The sequence below is a fragment of the Schistocerca americana genome, chromosome 4 (assembly GCF_021461395.2).
Source record: "Schistocerca americana isolate TAMUIC-IGC-003095 chromosome 4, iqSchAmer2.1, whole genome shotgun sequence".
NCBI lineage: Eukaryota > Metazoa > Arthropoda > Insecta > Orthoptera > Acrididae > Schistocerca > Schistocerca americana.
The window spans coordinates 479,218,049-479,243,976 of NC_060122.1; the positions used below are offsets into that span (position 1 = coordinate 479,218,049).

General features: G+C 39.8%; 1 protein-coding gene across 2 annotated transcripts in view; it reads right to left on the reverse strand.

Moving 5' to 3' along the window:
• Window positions 1–951: 951 nt before the first annotated feature.
• The window catches only part of LOC124612663 (arginine--tRNA ligase, cytoplasmic), a 126,729-nt gene continuing 101,752 nt past the window's right edge, over window positions 952–25,928 (reverse strand). For both annotated transcript variants that reach the window (XM_047140985.1, XM_047140986.1), the window contains exons 10-13: window positions 21,387–21,552; window positions 20,702–21,024; window positions 17,902–18,043; window positions 952–1,098 (exon numbers count right to left, since the gene is read on the reverse strand). In XM_047140985.1, the coding sequence (XP_046996941.1) occupies window positions 989–1,098; window positions 17,902–18,043; window positions 20,702–21,024; window positions 21,387–21,552 (741 nt within the window). In that variant the 3' untranslated portion in view covers window positions 952–988. The remainder of the gene's footprint in view (window positions 1,099–17,901; window positions 18,044–20,701; window positions 21,025–21,386; window positions 21,553–25,928) is intronic.

Sequence of the window (25,928 nt, forward strand, 5' to 3'; positions counted from 1 at the left end):
GAACAACCTGTTCTACGATGTCCAGCAGAAAAATTGTTGGTCATTAGGAATGCCTGAAGACAGCAAGAAGTCGGCTTGCCGAAAAATCACGCCTTCTGGACAATGCCACTCAGTACAATACATCATATCAATTTATATGGCACAAATTACACCTGTTCATCGACCACAAGCTGTTTGTCTAACTGTTCACCCCAAAGATGAATGCATCTGAGAAAGGTGTCGAAAGGGCACAACATTGGGCCCTATTTCTCAGTTCTTACAACAATTTGATTTATTATAAAGCAATAGAAAAGCACACAAATGTGAATATGTTATTTTAGCTTCACATGAGTCAAAATCCAGCATTTAGTAAGGATGACAAAGCCCGTTTAAAATTAGACCTGGTCTTGCAGGGAAAAGTAAATAGTTTTTCAGTTATGGTACATAACATTGTCGAAGTGATGAGCAATGACAGTTTTGCCACAGTAGCAACGTTCTTACAGATTCACCTGAGAGAAACCCAGCAGCAGAACGCAATTACACAGTTTCTTAATCTATTAACCTGAAGTTCTTGGGGTTAATGGTGGTGTAGGAACTATCAAATTTCCCATGCAGACTCACAAAGTATTGTTTTTAAGGGTTGGAGAGCAGAATGAAATTTCAGTTATGAACAATTCTGTACCTCTAATCATAGCAGACTATCAACTACCTAACCCCAGGGCCAGAGGGAACATCCAAAGGCATAAACAGACCATATGCACTCATAATAATGGACAGATACAAACCATTTGGAATGGCCAGTTATATGGCAATATCTCCACAGCCGTTAACTGTACTAGTTACAGAAACTAACTTAATTTTTCAGATGCGTTTCTGGTTACAAGCACAGTTATGCCACTTTTTTTACTCAATGTCTTGTGCACAATTCATTTATGGTTACTAACACTGGAGATGGTAGCCACAAGACAAAACAACACAAATAAATTATTTATTTTTCTTGTTTTAAGCACTACATTCGTGAAACAGTTTTGATTCCAAGCAGATAAAAACACTTCTCCATAACGAGAGCAACAGCTTCACACAGCAGCAATCTTCCCATATTTATTGCTTTGATCTCACCTGGAACAAACACTTTATGTTAGTATGCAATAAACTTTGCTTTCTACTTCTAATTTATTTTAAAATTGTATAGTATACACATATCACATTGAAAAAAAGGATAACATCAAAGGCAAACCCCACAATTTATTTAACTACCTATTATAACACTACAATTTATTGCTTAAGCTCCCCCCTCTCATACTCCCCTCCCCCATACGACTTTTTATAATTAAAAAGTTATTTTATTAATATCAAGCACAACTCCCTCTATTGGTTCATCCTTATTGGCGCAACGTTCAAATGACTTGACGATGGACACCAATGTACACAGCAGTGGGATACAAATATTTCCATTGTAACAACATACTGTAAATTTGAAAAGTGAAGTTCAGACTTATTTCTGTCAGTTTGTTACAAGTTGTTATAACGTCAAAATACACAAAATACACGGCAAAATTTAAGTTAAATGCGTTATTTTACACCAATCGAAATGGAGTGAAAGATGCTGGAAGATATTTCTCCATAGATCCTAATTCAATATGGTACTGGCAGAGACAAAAACATGAACTCATGGCTACAAAGGGAAGCTCCAAATCTTTCCGTGGGTCTGAAAACAGTGAAATATCCCAAAATTGATAATGGTGTAATTACTTATGTCAATGAATTTAGGAATGATGGTTGTGCTGTCTCTTACGAAACAATCCTGCTGTGGCTGCCCACTTCATACATCATAGCACCTACTGCATTGGCACCCCACTTTACATCCAGCCACCATGGGAGGCCTGCATCACAGGGTGTATATTCACCAGGAAAACCTGGGTCATCTGTGTCGTCAACACAATTATTTAATGGCGGTCACAACACACCAGGCCTCCACCAACAGCTGCCAGGGACCGCTACCCATTCACGGAGCCTGCAGAACAGCTTCACCAGAGGTCGCAGTTAGCCCAGCAACTACTCTGATATGCCAGGCACATGATCGCAAATAGTTATGGCAAATACATTCGCCAAACGGGCTTTACAGGGTGGCACACTGCCGGCAAAGGACAGTTCAATGAACTGCTTAGAAGTATACAGAGCTGCCATCCCGGCAGCCATGGCCAGATGCCTCTTCTAGGTGGCCGATCTCTTGCAGATGGACGTGGTATAGTCGACAAACATCTCTACCCATGAAGAGTCGGGTCGTGTGATGATCCACAGTTATGTTTACTGCATTTCTATTATGCTAGTGTAGATACTTCAGATTCAGAACAATGCTTGTGAGATAGCTGCTATGCTGAACACTGACAGAAAGAATTTTAAAGCAAGCGTCGGTTGGATGATTCGTTTTATGAGACAGCAAAATCTCAATCTACAAAGGAAAACATCTTCATGCCAGCATTTACCTCAACATTACACAGATAAGGTACCACTGTTACATAGTACAACTGCAACAGCAATACGACTATTTCCTCTTCCAGGTTGGTAACACTGACCAGACACCAGTGTTTAACGCGTTGCATAACACCACTGTTGCTCCAACTGGCTCAAAAAGTGTCCTCGTGAAGACAACTGGAGCAGAGATTATTAAAATGCACAGTGATCCTTTGCATTGCAGGAGAGAGCAATAAACTTCCACAGCACACCATTTTTAAAACGAAGACATTACCAAAGGAGACTACCACACATGGCATTCACTTACTAGTTCAGGAAAAGAGCTGAATGATAGCAGATTTGATGGTGGATTGATTGGAGAAAGTCTAGGAAAGATGACCAGGGCTATTATTACAAAGGAAGCCCCTTCTTGTCCAAGACAGCTTCCAGAATCACCTTCTGGAAGCTGTAAAGGAGAAAATGAAACAGATGAAGCCCCATCCTGTCATCATCCCTGGAGATTTAACGCCCATTCTTCAATCTTGAGATGTCAGTGTCAACAAGCCTTTCAAAGAACATCTTTGAGACACCTGTATTCAGGATGGACGGCAGAGAGAACTCATCACATGACTCCAGGAGGCAAGATAAGGAAGCCAGCAATACCGATGATGTGCAAGTGGTTAATCAGTGCAAGGGGGAAAATAAGTGTCGATATTGTTAAGAAGAGTTTTTAAAAAACTAGGATTTCTTGTGTCATTGACAGTGGAACAGTGAAAATGAAGAAGATAATATGTTATCTGAGCCTAAAAATAGTGATGATAGCGATGAAAGCGAGGCCACAGAATAGTGAGAGAAAAGAAACAATTAAACAACTCATTGCTGCTTTTCATTGTAGACATAATGAAACCACGGTACGAATCCAGTTCTTTTGTGTTAATTAAAATAAATACTGGTAGGTACCACTTTTTTCACAATTACTGTAAATAAAACTTTTACCTACCTAATACAGTGTATCCCTTCCTTTCTGAATTCCTAGAAGCATCACTCTACTACTCACTTAATTCTCTCCCTAGTGTTTTCAAGAAATTTTTTCAAGGAAAAAAGGGCGGTATTATGTGATAAAATGCAGTACATATAGTGGTCAGTTTTCTGTGAAACTTATTGAAGCATACACTATTATTAAATTTATTTGCTGATTGTTTGCTGAATCTTTTTGAATGTGTGGCTTAACTTTGAGATCTACTGTACAAAATTTGTGTGTTCTATGAACTCAAGCAATGGAAATTTAAGTACATGCAAAACTCACTTTGGGAAATACATGAATAAATGCAAAGTCCAACTTACACATGCCTACTGACAATAGTTAAAAACAACTGTAAGACAGCCGCTATTGGCAAAATGAAAAACAAGACAGCCAAAGCAGTACATAACACAATAAACAAAAACCACAATCTGTAACATTTCTTCTTTATGAATTTCATAAAGGATAGCATGTTTGTACCATCATTTACAATAATGCTCACTAGCTTCCAAGAACTCATGTCAGCAGTCTGGCACTGATTTGCCAAGCAACACCTTGGAACAGTTTTCACAAGCTGGTGAATTTTACTTTTAACCAGTATCACTTCTACTGTAATGTGTTATCTCTGTCAGTCCCACTCACAAGATAGAAATGTTTGACGGCAATAATTACTCTTTTGGAGCTGGGAATTCCTTTTTTCTCTCACTGTGTAATTTACAGTTGCTGGCAGCTTCCAAGCTTATGATCTGCTCACATATACAGGAGTGGGACAAAAATATGGAAACACCATGAGAAATGCGTAGTTGAAGATAAATGCAAATGCTAGCCAAGCCCACAGGCTGTGCTGTTGTATCTGACCACAAATGGTACCTGTGCAAGGTCCTCATTAAATTGCAATGTCAGTTGTAGTCAGAACAGTGTTCTGTGTAGTTGTGACGGCACTATGTTGGAGCTCAGTGACTCCAAATGTGGGGAAATTGTTGGTGCTTGCCTGGTGGGTGCTTCCGTAGCCACAGTAGGTGAAGTGTTTGGTATTTCGAGAGACACTGTATCGTGTGTACACCACATAACAGGAAAAAGGAAAACATCCACTAAGTCACAACACTGGCACACATGTGATGAGTGATCGTGGCAGATGGTCATTGAAGACAATGTGATGAAAAATAAAAGGACAACAGCTGCAAAATCACTGTAGAACTGGATTGTCGCACTTGTGAACCCTGTCAGCACCAAAACAACACAAAGGGAGCTCCATACGCAGGAGAAGGCAGGGCGAGCTGGAATTTCAAAATGCTCATCAGTGATGCAAATGCCCATCAATGGAAGAAAGTCATTTGGTCAGATGAGTCTTACTTCACATAGTAGCCAACAACTAGCTGAAAAGGGGACCATACGAGTTTCCCCTCACTGATTTGATTCATAGTGACAGGGTGTGTCAGAGCATAAATAGAATTTCAACTATGTAAACATGAGGACACAACTTCCAACCATTTTCTATGCTATTGAGATAGAAAATTTTAGGCCTGCTTACAGACTTCATAGGATCACTTAGTAACCATGGTGTCCACAGCCGAGCATATAAACACTTAATTTCTTATGTGCAAGCTCTGGATCAAATCTCGCTGTCACTTCTAACTTTTGAAGAAATCTGCATCAGTATTCGATGACATGCTACAATATGTGTGATATGGTGCAAAACTGTGGGACAACTGAGAAATGTTCATGAGTTTAACCAAGTTTGTTTTGCAATATAAACATTGAAAAACCCATGCCCATGGAAAAATTAAAGTTGTTTTGGAATATAAACATTGAAAACCTATGCCCATGGAAAAATTCGGCATTCATTAGACATGCTGTATGTCACAATAATTACTGTTTTCCATTATCCTACAATTAGTATCATCCTGATTTGTTCAGTACTTCATAGGTTACTCATTATACTTGTCACAAATGTAGCTGCAATAATAATAATATGGGTGTTATTAAATTTTTATAATTTGCACAGTCTTAAAACAACTGTTGTTATAATTACACAGAAATAAAAAAAGTACCGATGGTGAGGACCCAGAGACTGCACGCTTATGAAACTAAGTGCTTACTCTCTTCACTGCGACTCACTGCGCCCCTAAGCAGTACTGTAAGCAAGCATGCCTAAAAGTTTCTAATTCAATTTTCATGAAACTGGTTGAAGGCTGCAACTTCCCACTTGAAGTCGTGGTTGTGTGCGGCACACACTGTCAATACAAATAAATTCAGTCAGTGGAAATTTGTATGGTCCCCCTCTGTGAGTTTACGCCCCAAGACTGAAATATAACAGGTGTTTGGTGGTGATTCGGGCCGCCAATCGTGGTATTCCATGGGCCCCATGGTTACTTTGCAAGGTCGCATTACTGCCAAGGATTATGTGACCATTTTGTCTATCAGGTCCATCCCATGGTGCAATGTTTGTTCCCCAGTAGCGATGCTGTATTCCACAATGACAGGGACTCTTTTAACACAGCTCGCGTTGTCCAGGACTGGTTCTAAGAGCACAAGGATGATCTGTCACATCTTCCCTGGCCACCACAGTTACCAGACCTCAATATTACTGAGCCCTCATGGTCTACTTTGGAGAGATGGGCGTGTGACTGCTATCGCTACCTTAAATGGCCACTGTTTTACAGGAGGAATGGTTTAAGGTTCCCTTGAAAACCATTCAGGACTTGTATTTATCCATTCCATGACAATTGGAAGCCGTTCTGAATGCCAAATATAATCCAACACCATGTTATGCTGCTAATGTGTTTAGTGTTTCCATATTTTTGCCCGCCCCGTGTATTTTAACCCCTACCATTTTCAAACAGAGTGAACATGCCATTTACCACTATCTCAGTAACTCTAACAGACGTGCTATACTGGCAATGTCCACTGCATGTATTATATTTCAAAACAGAACCTGGGAGTTTTAAATTTATTTCACTGTTTTGGCAGTTTAACTTTTTCTTGCACAATTATCATCATCCCCTGTTTATAATAATTTCTCCTACACACCCCAATCCTCCTATCTCTCACATACTTCTCTTCATTCCCTGGTTTGTCATTTCACATTATTCCTTTTCTTATTAGTTCCTTGCTCCTCCGCCAACTTATTTTTTAAATTTTTACTATAGCCTGAGAAAGGGTTGTGTTGGATGAAGTGGGCGAGGAGAGAAAGGAGGAGGAGAGAGGGAGGGTCAGAGAAGAATAGCTGCCAGCTGGGAGGGAAAAGTAGCACATGCACAGGAGTGGAATGCAGGAGTACAGAAAGGCAGCAACTGCATGGGACAGAATGTGGCAAGGGCACCGGTATAAGTAATTCTCGTGTGATACAAGATGATGATTACACAGAGGAGAGACAGAAAAAGGACCAAGACTTTGGGGAAAAGAGTGTGTGAGGTGCAAGATGAGTGAAGTTAGGGTCAAAGGACGGGTGTGGAGCAGGGGGCTAGCAAAGATTGAAGCTAGGAAGATTACAGGACCAAAGGATTTGATGCAAGGACAACTCCCATCTATGTAATTCAGAGAAGCTGGTGTTGGGGAATGGAATCCAGGTAGCACGGGTTGTAAAGCAGTGTGTTCTGCCACTAGATGGCTGACCCTGCTATTAGTCAAAGTTTGGCAGTGACGATTTATTTGGGTAGACAGCTCGTTGGTGGTCACACCCACATAAAATGCTGTGCAAAAACTGTAGCAGAGCTGGTATAAAACATGACTGCTTCCGTAGGTGCCCCTGTTTGTTATAAGATAGGATAATTCCATTATGTGATAGACTAGTTTGTGTTGGGTGGGTGCATTAGACAAGTCCTGTCTCCAGGTCTACCACAGGGGTCAAGGGTATGACCCATATGGCAAGGGGTTACAATTTGGTGTGGTGTATGGAAGACATAAGATTTTGCATAGATTGGATGCTGGGCTCTCATTCATCCACAGCCTCAATAATTTCTTTCTGATCCATTTCACCTTCTCCTGCTCAGTCCAATCTGCTACTTTCCTGGATGTTGAACTCAACCTCTCTGATGTCTCCCTCCATACTGCTGTCCATACCACACCCATTTACTTGCATTGCGACAGCTGTCATCCCTTCCACGCCAAAAAATTACTCTCATATAGCCTGACCACCCAAGGATCGTGCAACTGCAATGACACGAAACCCCTTGCCCAGTATGCTGAAAGCCTTACAAAGGCCATCACGGACACGACTATCCTCCAAACCTAGTCTGCATAAAAATTCGCTGCATCATATCCTCATACTCTCTAATCTTTTGACAACACCAAAGAATCAGCTGCAAAGTAATGTCCTCTTCATCACTCAATTTACTCCTAGACTGAAATAAATGAACCATATCCTTTGCTGGGGCTTCAACTATTCATCATCGTGCAGAGAAATTAATACACAACTCACAAGCTTTACCGTTCCTCCTCCAGTGATACCAATTCCACAACCCACACAAGGTACCCGATATGCTACCCATAATTAAGCCATGCCCACTCTCAACACCTTTACACATGGGTCATAGCACAAACCCTGTGGAAGAACCAGGTGCATGACCTGTCTGATAAACCCATCCAGGAGATTCTACTCCCATCCCATCACAGGCCTATTCTATCTTATCTGAGACACCAATCATGTCATTTGTAAGCTATGCTGCAGTTTTTCCACATTTTTTGTGGTCTTGACCATCAACCGGATGTCTATGTGTGTGAATGGCCACTGCCAAACTGTGGGCAAGAGTAGAGTTGACCACCTAATGGTGGGATATGGTATGTAAAACAAAATGTTAGTTCTCAATGGCTGCTTCACAACCTGTGCCACCTGAATACCCACCGTCTCTTCAAACACCAGCTTCTCCCTATCACACACATGGGAGACGAATAAATGCTTCACACAGTTTTTGTCAAGTCACATTTATCAACTTCTAGCTTTTGACAACTTCCTCTGCCGTCATCATTAGGAAATTTCAGTAGGCCATTAAGTACATTAGTTGGTGTAATTATGCCAGTCACGAAGTCACAGAACTTCCACATGAAACCAGAGGCTATGTCAATGTCTATGAGAAGAGTATGTAGCCACTGTCTCCGTTAAAGTAGTTGTTACACATTCTGATCAAAGTGGTTTCTTAATGACATAATCCAAGTAGGTAGATGCATGGGATAATATTTTCTTTCCAGAAAACATAATGGTATGTTTGACTGTGATGCTGTTTTCTGCAGCAGTAGATTTGTGGAAATCATGATATTTAATATGGCATCAATGTTCTGTGCAGCATTCTGAAATCATTCTTATTTACTGACTAGCAGGTACTTCTGTATCTGACTGTGATTCAGATTCCCCACCTAACATGGACATGGACATGTCAGAAGGGCTACGACTGCGAGTAGCAGGTGCGTGCCGCTGTTGTAAGGGGAGCTACTGCAGAGATATGCATGGCACTTGGTGGCACCAAGTGGTGACTGTTTGCCACTGAGACTGTAACCCGGGCTCGTGACGTTGCTCATTCCTTGCTGTACTTTATAACTGTTTATATTGTGCCACTGCACAGTCAGATTCACTTAGTTTGTCTCCAGTCTAAAGTAGTTACCAATTTGGAACACTGTATTGCTACACAGACTTTGCCCCCCCCCCCCCCCCCGACTTGTTAGTGCTTTGTTCACTTCACGCACTCACTCTGCTGCGGACTTAAAGGAGCATGTGTTCATTTCCCTATGGTTCAGTGTGCTCACCGAAGCAAATGACGATAAACAGTTTCTACCCACGCTATGCAGGATAGCTAACTGGCGGCGAGGAACTTTTTCATCATGCATTTTCAATTAGTGAATCATGGGTCCTGTGTTTAAGTTGTGGCAGCAGCAGTTGCAGCTACAGCAATGGGAACAGCACATATGCTCTTCTAGTTTCTCCAGAATCAACAACAGATGGCAGCTGCTGTTTCCATGCCTCCCCCCCTCTACTATTCACTTCCTTCAACAAGGCAACAAAGAGCTGGAAAGTCTTACAGCATTTTGAACTGAACTGAAAGGTAAGTCAAACTGATGACCCTGAACACTGTTTTGCACTGTTACTGTCATATACCAGTAAATACTACAAAATGGTACAAGAATTATGCCCAGTCTCGGACCCTAGTAGTATGAAGTTTGCAGTTTGCTGAATGAATACTATGGTCACCAAATGCATGTCTTTGCAGCTAGGCTCAAGTTGGTGCTTGTCCCTCCTGTGCTCTGCCCCCACATATTGCAAATCATACGCACTGCGTACTGGGGAATGTGCTAAACAAAAGCAATGGTGCAGAACATACCGTTCGCAACTGCTACGACCATGTGCAAAACCAGTCAGCCCCAGCACAGCATTTTAACACCCTTACCACCCATGGCAAAGAGCAGACTTGGATTTTGCCTTTTCCAGGGACTGGTGTGATTGTTGGCACTGAAGCCCTTTCAAATTTTTTGTATGTAGTGCAGATGTCTGAAACATCCTCTGGGGCCACAGCCCAAGCCTCATCTACTATCTTTGCTAAAGAAGGGGCCTCAGTTACATTTGTTTACAACAACATCCCACATTTTACAGTTTTACTGGATTTTATATATGTAATGGTGTTGAGCACCTGACCACCACCCTGTTCATCCGGCATCCGATTTGGAAACTGAGTAGTTGGTCAGGACATTAAAGTCACAGATGAAAAAAATCTTGACACTAGCAAACTTAAGAGATACACGCACCAGCTTTCTGGCCACATACCGGGCCAACCCTGTCAATGGATGTAGCCTAGCTGAGATTTTGCACAGGTGCCGAACACATACCGTGTTTTACCTCATCTGGTGGCACAAACTCTGCTCCCCTGCACCCCACTGGCTCTTACGTGTGGGCTCGCACATTCAGCTGAAACCTCAAGTTGACCCTAGGTGTCACAGTTGACAATAGGTGGCAACAGATGTTCGAGGTGGCTGTCAGCAAGCAGCAGTTGGTCTGTCACACCAATCACCTCCACCCACAGCATGACTTGCCAGCCCGGAATCCTCCTCAGGCATAGATGGGGCAGCATCACTAGACTCGTCACAAAACTGTAGTCACAGAACTGTACTAATCTCAGGGCCTGCTCTTTCAACCTCTACCCTCCACCCACTGCAAGGCATCATAGGGAAGTAGAGGCTAACAAGCAACGGAGCCAATGGAGGTTCTCCTCCTTCCCAGCACACTTTGCACAGCTGCTGTCCCTACTGCCGGAGCCGTCCACTCCGAATGATCGTGGGATTGTGCAAGTTTTCGGGGTGAGGTGCCAATGGAGGCTGAACCATTGGCACCACCCGCATCACATAAGTTATGCCCCAGAGGACATTACTCCCCACAGAACATTACTGGGCCACAATCCATCCAGATGGTGCCATCTCCCACTCACTCTGGCTGTGGAGGACGTGCAGCTCAAGCCATTGGCAGGGATTCCGGTTTCGCCCTCTCTTCAGAAGTTTTGTACCCAAAAGTGGATTTTCTGCCTAGTGCAGACGTGAACATATCAAAGTCGCTAAGGCTGCAAACAGCAGCTGCATGCCATATGGCACCACCAGGAGGCGACTGTTTGCCACTGAGCCTGTGGCCCAGGCTTGCGGCATGATCATTCCTTGCTGACTTACAAGGAGAGGTCCAGAGATCGGATCAACTTTTGGAAAATGTCTATGCAGTAATGTAGGCTAAGATAACAGGTAGCACACCCTGCAGCCACTCAGCCTGGTGGGCACTTGTTGACTTTGACCATTATTTTTATTCAATAATTGGTTTAAATGTAATTTTTAACTACTCTTTTGTCACATCATTTTAATTGTCGTATCACCTTTTTTCAATTGCTTTTTTTTTTTTCTTCCCCCCCCCCCCCCCCCTTCAGTATCATTCTTTTTCCTCTTGAAAACTTCGTTCACACTATTTCAATTAATTTTATGTATTAATTTTGATTTAATTTATTTCCTTTTATCCTCCTACTTTTTCGTCCGTGTTAGTGAAGTCATTATTTCTATTACTCATTTTGCTTGAATTTCATATTACTTTCGTTTAGATCTTCATCTGCATTATTTTGCCCGTAGTGCAATAAGAATTTTTGTTTTCAATGTTTGTAAGACAATTACCACCAAATAAAAAAAAGAACATCTTGTACCGAAAAATATATTTCTGACACCATTGCACAGCCAACAAAAATAGATTATTTTGTCTTTTGCTTTTTAAGCAGCAGATCAGCATTTTCAAATATTTTAATATTACAGTGAATAAATAAATATAATTAAATTCACATTCACAAAAATTCTGAGAGGAAAAAGAATGATGCAAGGAAAAAAATGGGAACAAATAAAAAAGTTCATACTGCGAGTAAGGTGATGCGACAAAGGAATACAACCAAAAATTACATTGAATATCTTAATAAAAATAATGATCAAAATCATTTCGATAAAGATTAATAAATAAAATAAAAGTTAAGCACCAAATGAGATTCAAACCCACACCCTTCTGCATATGAGGCCCATATCTTCTCTATTATGCCACAGAACCAACCTACACATCAGTACTTTCTTAAAGGTAATGAGCGTCACATAAAATTCCAAAATATTTCTTCATCAAAAACTCACAATGGCGCACCAGAGTGAGTGGCTGCAGGGTATGACACCTTGAGTCTTAAGCCACATCACTGTACAGACGGTTTCAAAAAGTCGATCCCAATGCTCAGGACTTCTTGTTGGTTTGTTTCCGGCCTCGAGTGGTTACTGATTTGTAACTGTTGTAAACCTATGCTGACTTCGCTACATCCCGATGACTTGACAGTGCTTTGTTCACATTGCGAACTCAGTTTACTGCGGACCTATAGGAACATGTGTTTGGTTTCCTGTGGTTCGGTGTGCCCACTGGAGCAAGTGACGATAAACAATTTCTAGCCACACCACACAGGATAAAAAAGGTACTACGTTCATGAGATTTTTTATGAATTCCATACTTCGTAACGAAAGGTATGAAAGCAAAGGACATTAATGCCGATTTCCAGAATACACTGGTAATCTGCTCCTTCATATTCAACTGTTGCCAAGCAGACAAATGAATTTCAAATTGGTCAGGAGAGCTTAGATGATGAGCCAGGAAGTGGTCGGCCAAGATGTGTCATTATTCCAGAAATCATTGCAAAAGTGCACAAAATGGTAATGGAGGATCGCCGATTGAAAGTGCGTGAAATTGCACACACCTGCCAGATGTCATCTGAAAGGGTATATCACATTTTAACAGAAGAATTAGAAATGAAAAATTTATCTGCAAGACGGGTGCTGCGGTTCTTGACACTGGATCAAAAACACATGAGAACGGACATATCGGAACAATGGTTGGCCTGTTTTAGGAGAAACAAACAAGATTTTTTGCTCCAGTTTGTGACGACATATGAAACTTGGGTGAGCTACTATACCCCAGAGACAAAACAACAGTCAAAGCAGTGGAAACATGCTGATTCTCCACCACCAAAGACAGCAAAGACAATTTTGGTGGAAAAGGTCATGGCATCAGTGTTCTGGGATGCAAAGGGGATTCTGTTTGTAGATTAACTCCCCACTGGGAAAAAAATTACTGGAGAATACTATGCTAACCTCCTAGGCAAACAGCAACAAAAGATACAAGAAAAAATGTCAGGTTTAGCAAGGAAGAAAGTAATCTTCCATCAAGATAATGCGCACTCGCATGCATGTGCTGTTGCCATGACAAAATTAAACGAACTAAGGTATCAATTGTTGCCACACCCGTCTTATTCACCTGATATGGCTCTGTCAGAATTCCATCTCTTCCCAAAACTGAAAATTTTTCTTGGTGGATGAAGAACTGATAGCCGGAGTTGACAATTCTTTTCCAGGCCTAGAAGAAACTCATTTCCGAGATGGGATCAAAGCACTGGAATATCGTTGGACCAAATGCATTAATCTACAAGGAGACTACATTGAAAAATAAAAAAAAGTTTCAATGATGTAAGGACTTTTTTTCTATTCCATTCTGAGAACTTTTCAGACCACCCCCGCAGCTCTGAAGAAAGGAGGGAATGCTGTGGGCTGAACACTTTCTGATGATTATCTTTGTGCTTTTTGTTACCTATGGTAGTTCTTCCAGAATATATTTTCCAGATATCTGATCTCAGACTCCCTGTTTTAGCTTTATATATCAGCTTATTTAAAATTGCTTTCATATGGGTTGGATGATACCACCAAATAAAATATTGTGATTTTGAAACATCTATTGTAACCAAACACAGGGTGTATACGTGGACAAGGGAAAAAAGAATTTCTGGATTTTCTCAGATGTACCAGTTAAAAATACACTTTTTCCGGGTTAGGTGACAGAATACTTTCTCTTGGAACCACAAAACTTAGCAACCCTTTGAATGGTTAAGGTTTTATACACTGACATAGAACTCCCTGGCACTTCAGAGTATGAACCCCCCCCCAAAAAAAAGACTCATTTTGGAAATATGTTTCATGAGCAGCAGCATGTACGCTGCATATTTTAGTTTTACGAAAGTATATATTTGAATTCCACCGAACACAGCACATTAGTTCCTGAAGCATTGAAATCAGGACTGCTATGCACTTTAGTAAGCTAATCATAGCTGACGTAACATGATCTCGCCAGCCAATGATAGATCTTCAGAGCATGCGACACGTGATGTAGTCAGCCAACAGCAACCAACATCACTGTTCAGTAGTGTGAACATATAAATATGAAAAGTTAATGGTTTAAATTAATACGCATTGTGTAGCTACAAGAAAAGCTTTCACATATAATATTGGTCTTTTTTTACACATGTTACACTTTAATACATCACACAAATGTGCCAGTAAATTTTAAAATAATACAGAAATGTCTAGGCATGAAATTCTGCTAAGTGGTTGGTCATCACGGTGTTAAGCTTTAAATGAGAATCAAATGCTCTGTGATTTAAGAAATTCAAAGCACATTCACACACATAACATAATTCATCTTGCGTAAAATGAAATTTACTTTGAAAGTAACGCTTTTCAACCACCATTCACAGTATTTTCCCATGACCTGTTAGATTCATTTCAGCAGTTGTCAGAGAGCACCAGAAAATGGCATTACTGCGCGTGCGCAGCTACAATGACATAGGAAGCCCACATGTTCGTACCTGTAAAGTGTTAACAGAGCTTACATTACGTCTTAAATGAAACAGAGCATCAGAGGGTACTCCAAGAGCACCAGAATTTCATAAGCCAGACTAAAATGCATAATTTGGCAGAAAGTGCGCATTTGTATGTCCAAATTCACAAAGAAATAGGCCCCAACCTGATGTTAAGCTTTTCAGTGTGGTTTTTGGGCTGCAAATTATCTTGGGAGTACCAGTATCTAATGCTTGGTTCTTTATTATGGCATAATGCCATATGTGCCAGGAGATAAAAACGGGCACTTGTAATTCAGTTAACAGTTGACACTAGCCAGTACTGTGGAATAAAATGCTTCGTTTCAAATAAATTGACTGCATCTGCAGAAAAGATTAATAAAGGCCAAATTTCTTTAGCAAATCGACATAAATAACTTCAGTATTCTGAAAGGCAATTAATGCTTGACTGCCAAAACCTGGAATTAAAATAAAACCAGGAAACTAAAACTAATAACATTTCAGTCTTTTGTAATTATATGACTATTTTAATTCACTTGCTAGCTCTCGGCCACATAAATTCGTTTTGTTTTCATTTGACGTGAGAGTTGTAAACGAAGAAGAAACAGCAGAATCACTAAACCTAAACACAGGTCACATGGAGACTAGCGTCCTCTCCACTGCTACTTAGACTGCTCTGTGCATGCCCGAATTTGGCAGCTTGGACTTGCCAGAAGAATTTTTCCGGCTGTGTCCGATTGCTTGTTGCTACTGCTAATACAGCTAACAGCCGTACTTCAAATAGCCATAAGCGGAAGCAGGTTCTGCTCATATGCGAATCAACTGCGCGTGCGCATGAGCCCACTGGCAACTGCTCAAATGAACCTAATGCAAACCGTTGTGACCTCACTGTCATCGGAAGCAGTTTGTTGTTATGAAGTATTGCATAGTCTTTGCCCTAAAGCCTTTGACACATTTTGATGTTGGCAGGCACTTGTGTGTGCAATGTCGTTTGTTGTCGGAAAAGGCACATTTCCTTTGCAACTTAAGTTTATTTTGGTTTTCTTTCCCTTGTTTATGTTTTACTGCTGCAATATTATTCTGCAATAGTGGGCTAAAGTAAAAGTCTTTGTTAGAGTATCAGTTCTTACCAGTCAAAATTACAAAATTTTTAACTGAAAACTAAAACAATGAAAAATTCCCGGGTTTTTCCCAGATCTCCCGGGTCGTGTACACCCTGCAAACAGCCTCATGAACAAATTGGCATTCCGGCCTGAGATACTGGAGGTGGCGGTCATGTGTGCATGAGCAGTGCTCACTTGTGTGTATGATGGTATATTTTTCTCTTTTGCTGATGAGGGCTGTAGCTGAAAGCTTTACGTAAGTGCCTTTTAATTGTGTCTGTCTGCAACTTAATGTGTCTTCTTTACGGTAAGTAGTAATCTATATTGTCCTACATTGTTGATATTCCTACCTGGAGTTTCCATTGTTTAACATACGATTATGTTTGATGGAACGGAACAAGCAAGCAAGTGCATTATAATATAAAAACCACCAAATACGGCGTTCAACTCCATGTGACTCGATACAAGCTTTGCTTGTGATGTATGCTGCATGTCACTCGCCATGTTACTCTCCACGAGGCAAAAACCTGACATGGTATATTCTTCCTTTCATACTCTGAATGTAGTTGAATGTTGAATTACACAATGTGGGATCATCAGCTCCTTATACACAAAAATTTTCATGCCCCGTGAGAGGATGCCTGTAGCATACGGAAATTCCGTGACTTCATAATGTCTACATGACATAAATCAGCCAACTAAAGTACCTAACAGCCAATGAAATCTCCTAATAATAACAACAGAGGAAGTTAATCACAGCTCAATACTTACAAATCTGATGTGGCAAGAGCTCTTGTGAAGTAAAGCATTTATTCAGGAAAGCCGCATCTAAAGACTATGTTGTCATATATTGGAGTTGCGACTGAAACACATCACTACACCATAATACTCCCTAGCTCCTGTCCAAAACCCATCTCCAACCTGCCCCAAAACTGAAACATCAAGAAACTTGAATCCAACCCTTCTTCCCCAGTCTCGCCTTTCTCTGTTCTGTCCCCCCCATTCCTAATCCACCCATTCATGTCATGATCATCATCATCATCATCATCATCATCACACATACAGCATGAACTGTGCCTTTACTACAGTCATTACAATTCTCAGAGTGCTCTAATAATTCACTTCTTGTTAGCTCGGCAATCACAACGTCTGACTGCTATGAGGACATGGGTTCAATTCCCAGTACTGCTGCGATTTTTCTCTTGGTAAGAGAACTGGAATAGGATGCACTTAGCCTTATGAGGTCACCTGAGGAACTATCACAATGACAAACAATGGCTTGAAGGTCTGAAAGAGAGGTGAGGCCTCATGTTCCTGTATACAGTCTCCAAATGATGCCACATGGCAGATGACGACTTGGGGATCACTCAACACTGTGTGGTCTTCAGGGACTAAACACACATTAACTTTTTGAAACCATTTTGTTCACCTCCTTCAACAAATAATGTTTTTAATGACTGAAACTTCAGTCTTCAAGTTCCTCCAACTTCCACTGGCTTTCCAATTTTTCCTGCCTGTCCGTAACTGGTGGAGTAGCATTCTGTGTCTACAATGTGTTTCTGTATATCGCACAGGTTTCAAAAATTCCACAGATGTCATCCATTTGTAATACACAAAAGTAAGTAATACACAAAAGTAAGTTTTGAGTTGCCTCATTCAGTCTTCCTTCCCCAATGCAAAAGCAGCTCATTTCATTCCATAAAAATTCATGTATAGTAAATAAAGAAATTTAGCTCAGCATGACCACATTCACACTTACATCTAACAATGCATTTTCTGCAGTGCTTGTGACAATTTCACACCACTTACCATTAGCCATGCTTTTTTGCAGTAAGTGATTAATTAGGAGGAAATAAGTTTGCTGGTGATTTTTACACCAATTATAAGTCTGACAGTAATACGTATAATACCAGTTTAATTCTACTACACATTTATTTGGGTTGACATCAATTATTATTTTGCTCTTTCTGTACTAACTATACTGCAAATGTTCACTATTTCTCACAATTCACAGCACTCTCAGGACAGAAAAAGGCAAAATAATAATTCAGTTAACTCTGTGTTTTGCAATGTTTGTAAAAAAAAAATCATACTCACAAAAGATAACGGTAAAAAAAAAAAAAAAAAAATGGAAACCTACTCAAAATTCTGAACAGACAAACTACTATTAAAAGAATTTTATGCTTACCTGTAGAATCTTTTTCCACACAGTAGCAAGCATCGTAAAAATCAGTAAAAGTGCAGCTAATTTCGTAGAGATATTCACATAAATGATGGAGACAGAGATCTTTTGTTATTTTTTCTAAAGTCTCAGGCAGACGAAGCAGCACCTGTAACAGAGAAATAAATATTCGTAACATATTTCTGAAGTAATTTCATAATTAACAACAGCAATAAAAATGTACGTACAGTGGAGACACTTTTAGATTAATTATGCTTACTAGGTTTCAGGTTTTTTAAGGTGAAAATTACACAATAATTAAGCATAACAGGTAAACATGCCTATCACATACCTTATGAAAAGATATAAAATAAGTACTTACAAAGAAATTACAAAATGTGACTATATTTTGAAATCTTATGATGAGTAGAAAAATAACTCAAGTAATAATTTGGATAACTTTAATACTATCATACAAACTCAAAGCCAAAATTTCCATCTGATGATAATGAGGAGTGACAAATGCCTAGGTTAGTATTTACTTTAATATATGACGTGTATTTAAAAAGTGTCAATGGACTTGGCACAGTGATAACACCAGTTCCACTTCAGATAACTGACATTAAGCACTGTTACAGCTTGACTAGCACTTGGATGGGTCACCATCCAGGTCTGCCAAGCACTGCTAGCAGGCCAGGTGCACTCAGCCCTTGTGAGGCTAACTGAGGTGCTATCTGATTGAGAAGTAGCGGCTCTCATCACAAAAAAACACAACAGCCAGGAGAGCGGTGTGCTGACTATGTGCCCCTCCTCACCTATATCCAGTGACACCTACAGACAGAGGAAGGCCTGTTCCCATGGAAAGAAAGAAAGAGAGAGCTACAAGGTACGTGTTCTCTGTTTGTATTTCAATGTTGGCTGCTCAAAGTGGCACGAATGCAGCACCATCTTTTGATTGTTTGCAAAGCCACAGAAGTTGTCATTTTGATTCAGTAAGTGTTTGCTGAGTGACAGCAAACTACAATGGCTATGGAAATTGATGTTCGTCCAGTTGGGAAATATCTGCTGTAATTCTGAGTTGTGCGTGCAAAAGAATGTAAAGCTGATCAAATTCGTAAGGAGCTAAACCTAGTTTATAGGCTTACAGTAATGAGTAAAGGAGGGTGCGACAATTGTGTCGAGATTTCAAAAGTATCTGTACAAATGCATATGATGAAGTGAGGAGTGGCAGTATCCAGGCTGATGCAGTCACGTAACACGCTCTGGGGAGCACAGTATCCAAAAGCTTGGCAAAGATTTTAACCTTGTATATGTGCCTGTCAACTATCCATAGTATTACATTTGCAAGTCAAGTTGTCAATAGATTAACCCAAGGAAGATTGCACCAAACTAAATATAGTGTTCATTTAGGAATTTTCAATGTAGTTCTTCTTTCACTTCCTGCTTAATTCCAGTTTACATGATCCTGATTATAGCTAGGGTAAGAACAAAAATAAAATCAACATTAACAAAAATCAACATTCTACACTTCTTTTTAAAATATCTATTCATAATTTAATCTAAAGCTTGTCTTGAAGTAAGTATTTTTGATTTTACTGTAATTTTCACTATTCTGTTGCAATCTAATTTAACAAAAGGCAATGTACTTATTACGAGTCCTACATCTACACAGTATTCGCCAATGAAGTGTCTAAATACAAGTATTATCTTGTTTACTTTCAAACTTTTATTTTTGCTCGCATCATTATATTGGTTCTTTATCACATTAAAAATGATTTCACTTTAATTACTGTGTCATATACCTACTTGTTTTGTGGTCTGACTGTGGCGGGTCTATTGGTTCTCTTCCTACAGTGCACAGACTGCTTCAGTTAACACTGTACTCTTCGAGAAAGTTTATTTGTAATAGTGTGATTACTTGGCATATCTCATTGAAAAAATAAATATAAAAAAAAAAAATGGTTCAAATGGCTCTGAGCACTATGCGACTTAACTTCTGAGGTCATCAGTCGCCTAGAACTTAGAACTAATTAAACCTAACTAACCTAAGGACATCACACACATCCATGCCCGAAGCAGGATTCGAACCTTCGACCGTAGCAGTCGCTCGGCTCCAGACTGTAGCGCCTAGAACCGCATGGCCACTCTGGCCGGCAAATATCAAAAATTTTCAGTGGCAAAATTAATCTACCAGTCTATCACAACATGGTTTAGTTGTTAAGTGCATTTGAATGGATTTTTTACTGAAAGAACTAAAAAAATTGCAATCTAATAACATTAAGCACTGTTGGAAGAATCACTTGCAATCTGAACAAAATGATTAGCAACACCAAATGCCTCCAATAGACTTTGATTTTTAGACAGACAGTGACATATTACAATGTATTAAAACCTTATAAACTTGACAGATGGGTTATCGTAAACCTAAATACAACAGTAATTCATTAGCTCCTGGGGTTCATATTTTCAGTACACTACACTTCATCTTTTCTATACAAAGGGAAATAATAAATATTAAAATATTCCTATCAAACTGCTCAATGATAAGATACCACCGACCAGATGTGGGCAAATAGCAGCCCGCTAATGGTTTTTGGGCGGCACGCCAAGACAGAATTTTCATGTAGCTATTTATGTGTTTTCTGAAGCTCCTGCCATAGATCATACGTGCCTTACAAGTGAATACTCAACTAACATCCCTCATAAACAGTTGGAGTTCACACTCATACTTTAATACGAAGTCTTGTATCAAATAAAGTTTTTACGTGTACAAAGGCAGCTCAGTGAAAATAATTTCATACGGCTGCAGGATAGATTTTCTACTTACCTTTGCAAGCTTCCATTCACGTTCATGAGTGATCGAAACAGGTACAGTTCCAACAGCTTCACGTACTTTTGATGACTGAAGTCCAGCAGTACGTGCTATTGATCGAATTCGAGTCAGAGCATATAGCAAATACACAGCAGTATTGCCACGATCCTCTAACATCTTGTCAAATGAAAATACGTAGTCATGATTTCGATTGTGTGACAAGTCAGCGTATTTTATGCAACCATATGCTACGGCTTCCTGGGCCTGAACTAATTCCTCCTGTGTAAGTACCTGATCCCGTTGCTTCTCTTTCAGTTTTTCCAAAGAGCGGCGAAGACCTTTAGAAAAAATATAACAAATTATTTTCTGATTTTCTGCTGGCACGTATTAATTCCTTTTATGCATTATATTTGAGGCACGTAATACTGATTAATAGCCTTAAAATGTCTATGTTTTTTGCACATAAACTATAGTAATAATAGCATAAAATGCACAGTCTTACATTTAATTTAAAGAAGGCATATGTTAATGAACAAACATGCAAAGAGGATTAGAAGACAACCTATTTATTTATATATTATGTATGGAATTAGTTGAACCTTCACAGTCCTAGTGTATTCCTCAGCAAAAACTAATACAAAATTTCAAAAATAATATTAGAAATTATAATGTACTAACACATTCAGAACAATATGTATACCTTCATCAAGTAGTTCTACAAGCCGTACTGTTTCACCAGAACGTGTCTTGAATTTCTTTTTATCTTCTCCAAGGACGAGCCCAAAACCCACATGGTCAACACGGACATTTGGTTTCAGAATACCAACACGTTTTGCACAGCTGAAGAGCACTTTGAAGTGACCTGCCTGAAATATACAATCTGAGTTAGTATGACCATTTGATTTAGATATAAATACAAAATTCCAAACTAACTACAGCTTCAAACGTAACAATTCTTTCTTACATCCACAGAAGTAACAGGATACTAGCATATATATGCATCTGCAACGACAAGGTCAAGTAAACTGCTTATCCCTACAACTTATAGCGGAAGCACTGGAATTAAGAACTGCGAATTATTTTATTTTTCCACAATGCACAGAAATTTCAGTCAATAAATCCATCAGTTTTTATGTACCTCATAATCTCCTGCTGTCTGGTTCATAGAAATTATCTATTCTGGAAAATCCAAGATGGAATGTAACAATATGATGAAAAGGATGCTTCTTGCCATACAGCGGGGATGCTGAGTCGCGGATACGCACAACAAAAAGACTGACAGAAAGTGAGCTTTCAGCCACCTTCATCGGAAATAGACAACACACACACACACACACACACACACAAATGCAACTCACTCAGCAACCAGAGACTGTGGTCAAGTGTGTGTGAGCTGCATTTGTGTGAGTGTCTGTATGTATGTTGAGTATTTCCATAGAATGTCTTGTTGGCTCAAAGTTCACTTTCTGACAGACATTTTGTTGTGCCTATCTGTGACTCAGCATCTTCGATAGTAGCAACTATTCTTTTCATGATATTGTTACAAATTATCTATTCTGTTCGACTGGAAAAATTTGGTAAGCATCAATTCAATTAAAATAGTCAATCAAAAATGCAAGTGTCTTTGAAACAGTAAGACTGAATTGCCTTGTGCTCCTGTGCTATGTTTCATATGTATGAATTAATTGTGTGTGAAGTAGTTAATAAGAGATGTAAACTGGAGGAAAAAATGGCAAATTAATTATAAACATTTAACTGAAGCGTATAGCATTGTACCTTGTCTTTGGCTCATAAGAATATAAAATAAATGTAGTCCTATTTTACAGTAAGTGCTGGATGCTGAAGAGACAAGACCAAAGAATAAATTACACAGAGAATGTGATACCAGAATATGATGACCACCCAACTGTTATACACAGGTTTTCTTGAGGTCCATTCCATGGCATGTTGTGTTCTTAATAAAACATTCATGAATTAGATCTCATTGCTGTCAAGTAACAAGGATAGAGTAACACTTTAGCAAATAGAGCTAGTGAGGATTCTAATATAGATATTATCCAAGCAAATCAGGAGCCACTAACAAATTTGACACCATGGAACATTAAACAGCAGATAATCATCAGCAACCATGTCTTTAACGCATGGGGGCAGGGCAGGGAAACTTCCAATTTCTATCACATCGTTGAGATACTGCTGTTGGAAGGGTGCAAACTGGCAAACTTGGATGTCCTCATTACGAAATGCTTCTTCTGACCTAGACCACAGGTCACAAAACATAAACATCAGGGTACACATTCCTAGTAAGCGTACTACAGGAACATCCCAAAGGCAATACTTGACAATCAAGAGTACAGAATTGACATTTTTTTAATGTATGAAACAAATGCAGGTATTACCAGCACTCACTACAAAGGGATGAAATGCACAGAGCACTGGACTTATCCTTGCACCTTCAACTAATACTAAAAACAACCAAGAATAAGTACTGTGCATGAACAAATGAAATGTGACCCAGGTTTCTTACTAATGACATCAAGATCCCCACCATACAGCCCACCCTTCACAAGACAGGTGGGATAATGATATGCAGTAAGAGAGCTTGGCCAGACATTTACTACACACTGTTTTGCCAAATGACAGCTAGGACTCAGACAATAACCATCAATCACGACATTATTACCACAACAGAGTAAAAACAATGTTGCCTTACTTCCATTTGCATAGCAAGAAGCAACAGTGATGATCACACTTAAATTGGACTATGCGTTTATGTTCAATAATGAATGGTAGCTCACAATTTTTGTTTGCCGAAGAGGCCCCCAGGTCCCAAAATAGTTTTGGTATTATTTTAGGCAACTATAGTATGGGCCACACAGTCAAATGGCTGACTGGGCAGCAAAGGTAATAAGTAATATTATCAAAGTCTGCTTGTGATACCTTTGGGTGGTCTGATAATTTGGACTGAATGGTAGAGCATGCTGATGACATCTTAGAGCTGCTGTCTGAGAATTTCAGCCACAAGCTTGAAGAAAATGCAAACCACATTCTTTGACAGATGCAGCAATGGTGCGGAAGTACTAAATTAAAAATAACGGCAAAAAAAAAAAAAAAAAAAAAAAAAAAAAAAAAAAAAAAAAAAAAAAATATATGGTTACATGACAGTCCAATCACTCTGCATTGTTGGCATTCACTAAAGAGTATTCCTTACTGATGGAAGGAACTTTTTGGCACAAATACATACAGTCTACAAAAAGATGCATAAAATTATCACCACTTCCACTGGCAGCTGCAACTTAACCTCGATGGCTGTAGTACTTCACTACAATTCAAGTCCGATGGGCACTTTGAACTTTGCAGCAAGCTCTTGAGCACAGTTGCTAAATTTGGTACAAAACTGAACTGCCCTACAGTGAGGAATTCACCTGAGACTGACAGAAACCTTTACCAGCAGAAGTTCTCCTTGTCATTCTTGAAATATGCCCCATCGACATCACAGTGAAATATACGGTCATAACACACTGGTGTCAGTGACACAAAATACAAAAGATGACATGTTTTAGGACAAATAACAAGACTGGAGACTTGATGAATGCCAATGGCATTAGAACAGTAGAAGTCCTCTTATTAACATGGAGGAGGGAGCGTGCAGTAGAGTGGTGTGGAACGGGAGAGGGGGGGGGGGGGGGGGGGGGTTTACAAATGATGAGGATGGCATTGCCGTTCAGGGCACTCAATGGCATTGTTATCAGCATCCTTGCACAAACAAATTAAAAGCTTAGTGAAATTAGTTTCTCCTTGTATGCAATTTTCTTGGATGATGAACCACAGGCACACATCAGACACCTGAAAGACTGTTGGCAATAACTTAGACACAATTAATGCTTTTCAACACAATAAGATGGACAGCAAAAATTTGTGCGTGGGAGTGTATGTGTGGTCAAGGTCATGCCTTTTCCTCATGCGTACATGAAACTACAATAAAGACATGATAAAGTAGATGACGAAACAAAGATTAGTTGAAGGAAATGCTGAAAGTTACTCCCCAGTAGATGTTGCTGACTACCACTCACAGACCAGAGAAATATCCAGCCACTGTGAGAACATAAAATGACGTACAACAGCTACAGACAAGGGTGTTAAAAATGCTAGAATAAAAACTTGAGACTTAGCGTAACAATATATATTAAAAAGAGAAATGAACACCATCAGAATTGTAAAATTGATTAAGATAACCATGGCTGGTTTGATTACTGGCTAACAATGGATGCACAAACCACTCTGAGACGCATTAAATTAAACTACCCAATAGTCTGGGTAGGAGCCCCACAAAAAAAAAAGTCATAAAGCCTTTTCCATACTCATCTCATCGTTATTTACAACAATGAACAAATTCTTCTCAAGAAAAACTGCTGCTCTCTTGGCAGAATATAAAACATAATTGGCCCCAGCAGCTGGAGACAGTGGTCATGTGTGTGTCATCTGTGTTTGCGTGAATCTGTGTGTACGTTGTCTTTTTCAGAAGAAGAAGGTCCTCTGGCCGAAAGCTTACATGTTTAGTAGTGTCCTTGTTGTGCCTGTCTGCGACTCGACTTCTTCGCTATATGGTGAGTAGCAATCTATCCTTTTCATAATACTCTATTTGAGTAAGTGCCACAGGCACCTCCCACTGGAAGAGGTACCTGTGGGTCAGAGGACAGTGCTCCATTCTCAGTCATGTTAAAGCCACTTCTTTCAGTCAATCTGACGAGCTATGTTTGCCATGCAAAACTGTAGGCTTCAGCTGCCTTCATGCATTATTCTGTTCCTCCAGCCATGCATCCTCCCACATACATGTAGCTTTCTTTCACAACACGGTACCAGCACACAAGGGGACAGAATACAGCAGTACATTGCTTTCATTGCATGCATTCCTTGCTGACATCTCAACTTGCTCATTTTCCAGTATTTCCGTGTGGCCCAGTAACCAGCATAGATATACTTTCTCTCCTTGTCATTGCAGCAGGTAAAGTGTCTTGTTAGATTTGTGCAGCTATGTCTGCTGGTTACAATGGCTGAATGCTGTCGAGCGCACTTGGGGAATCAGAGTAGATGAAGTTATTTTGTTAGTTGGATCTTATCCGCTCCATTGCCATTCGTCTGGAAGTCTAATTCTAAGGACTCATCAAGAAAAACTACTGCACAGCTGATGGTATGGCCCTGCTTAGACCCATCAGTATAAATAACTGTCAAATTTCAGTTCAAC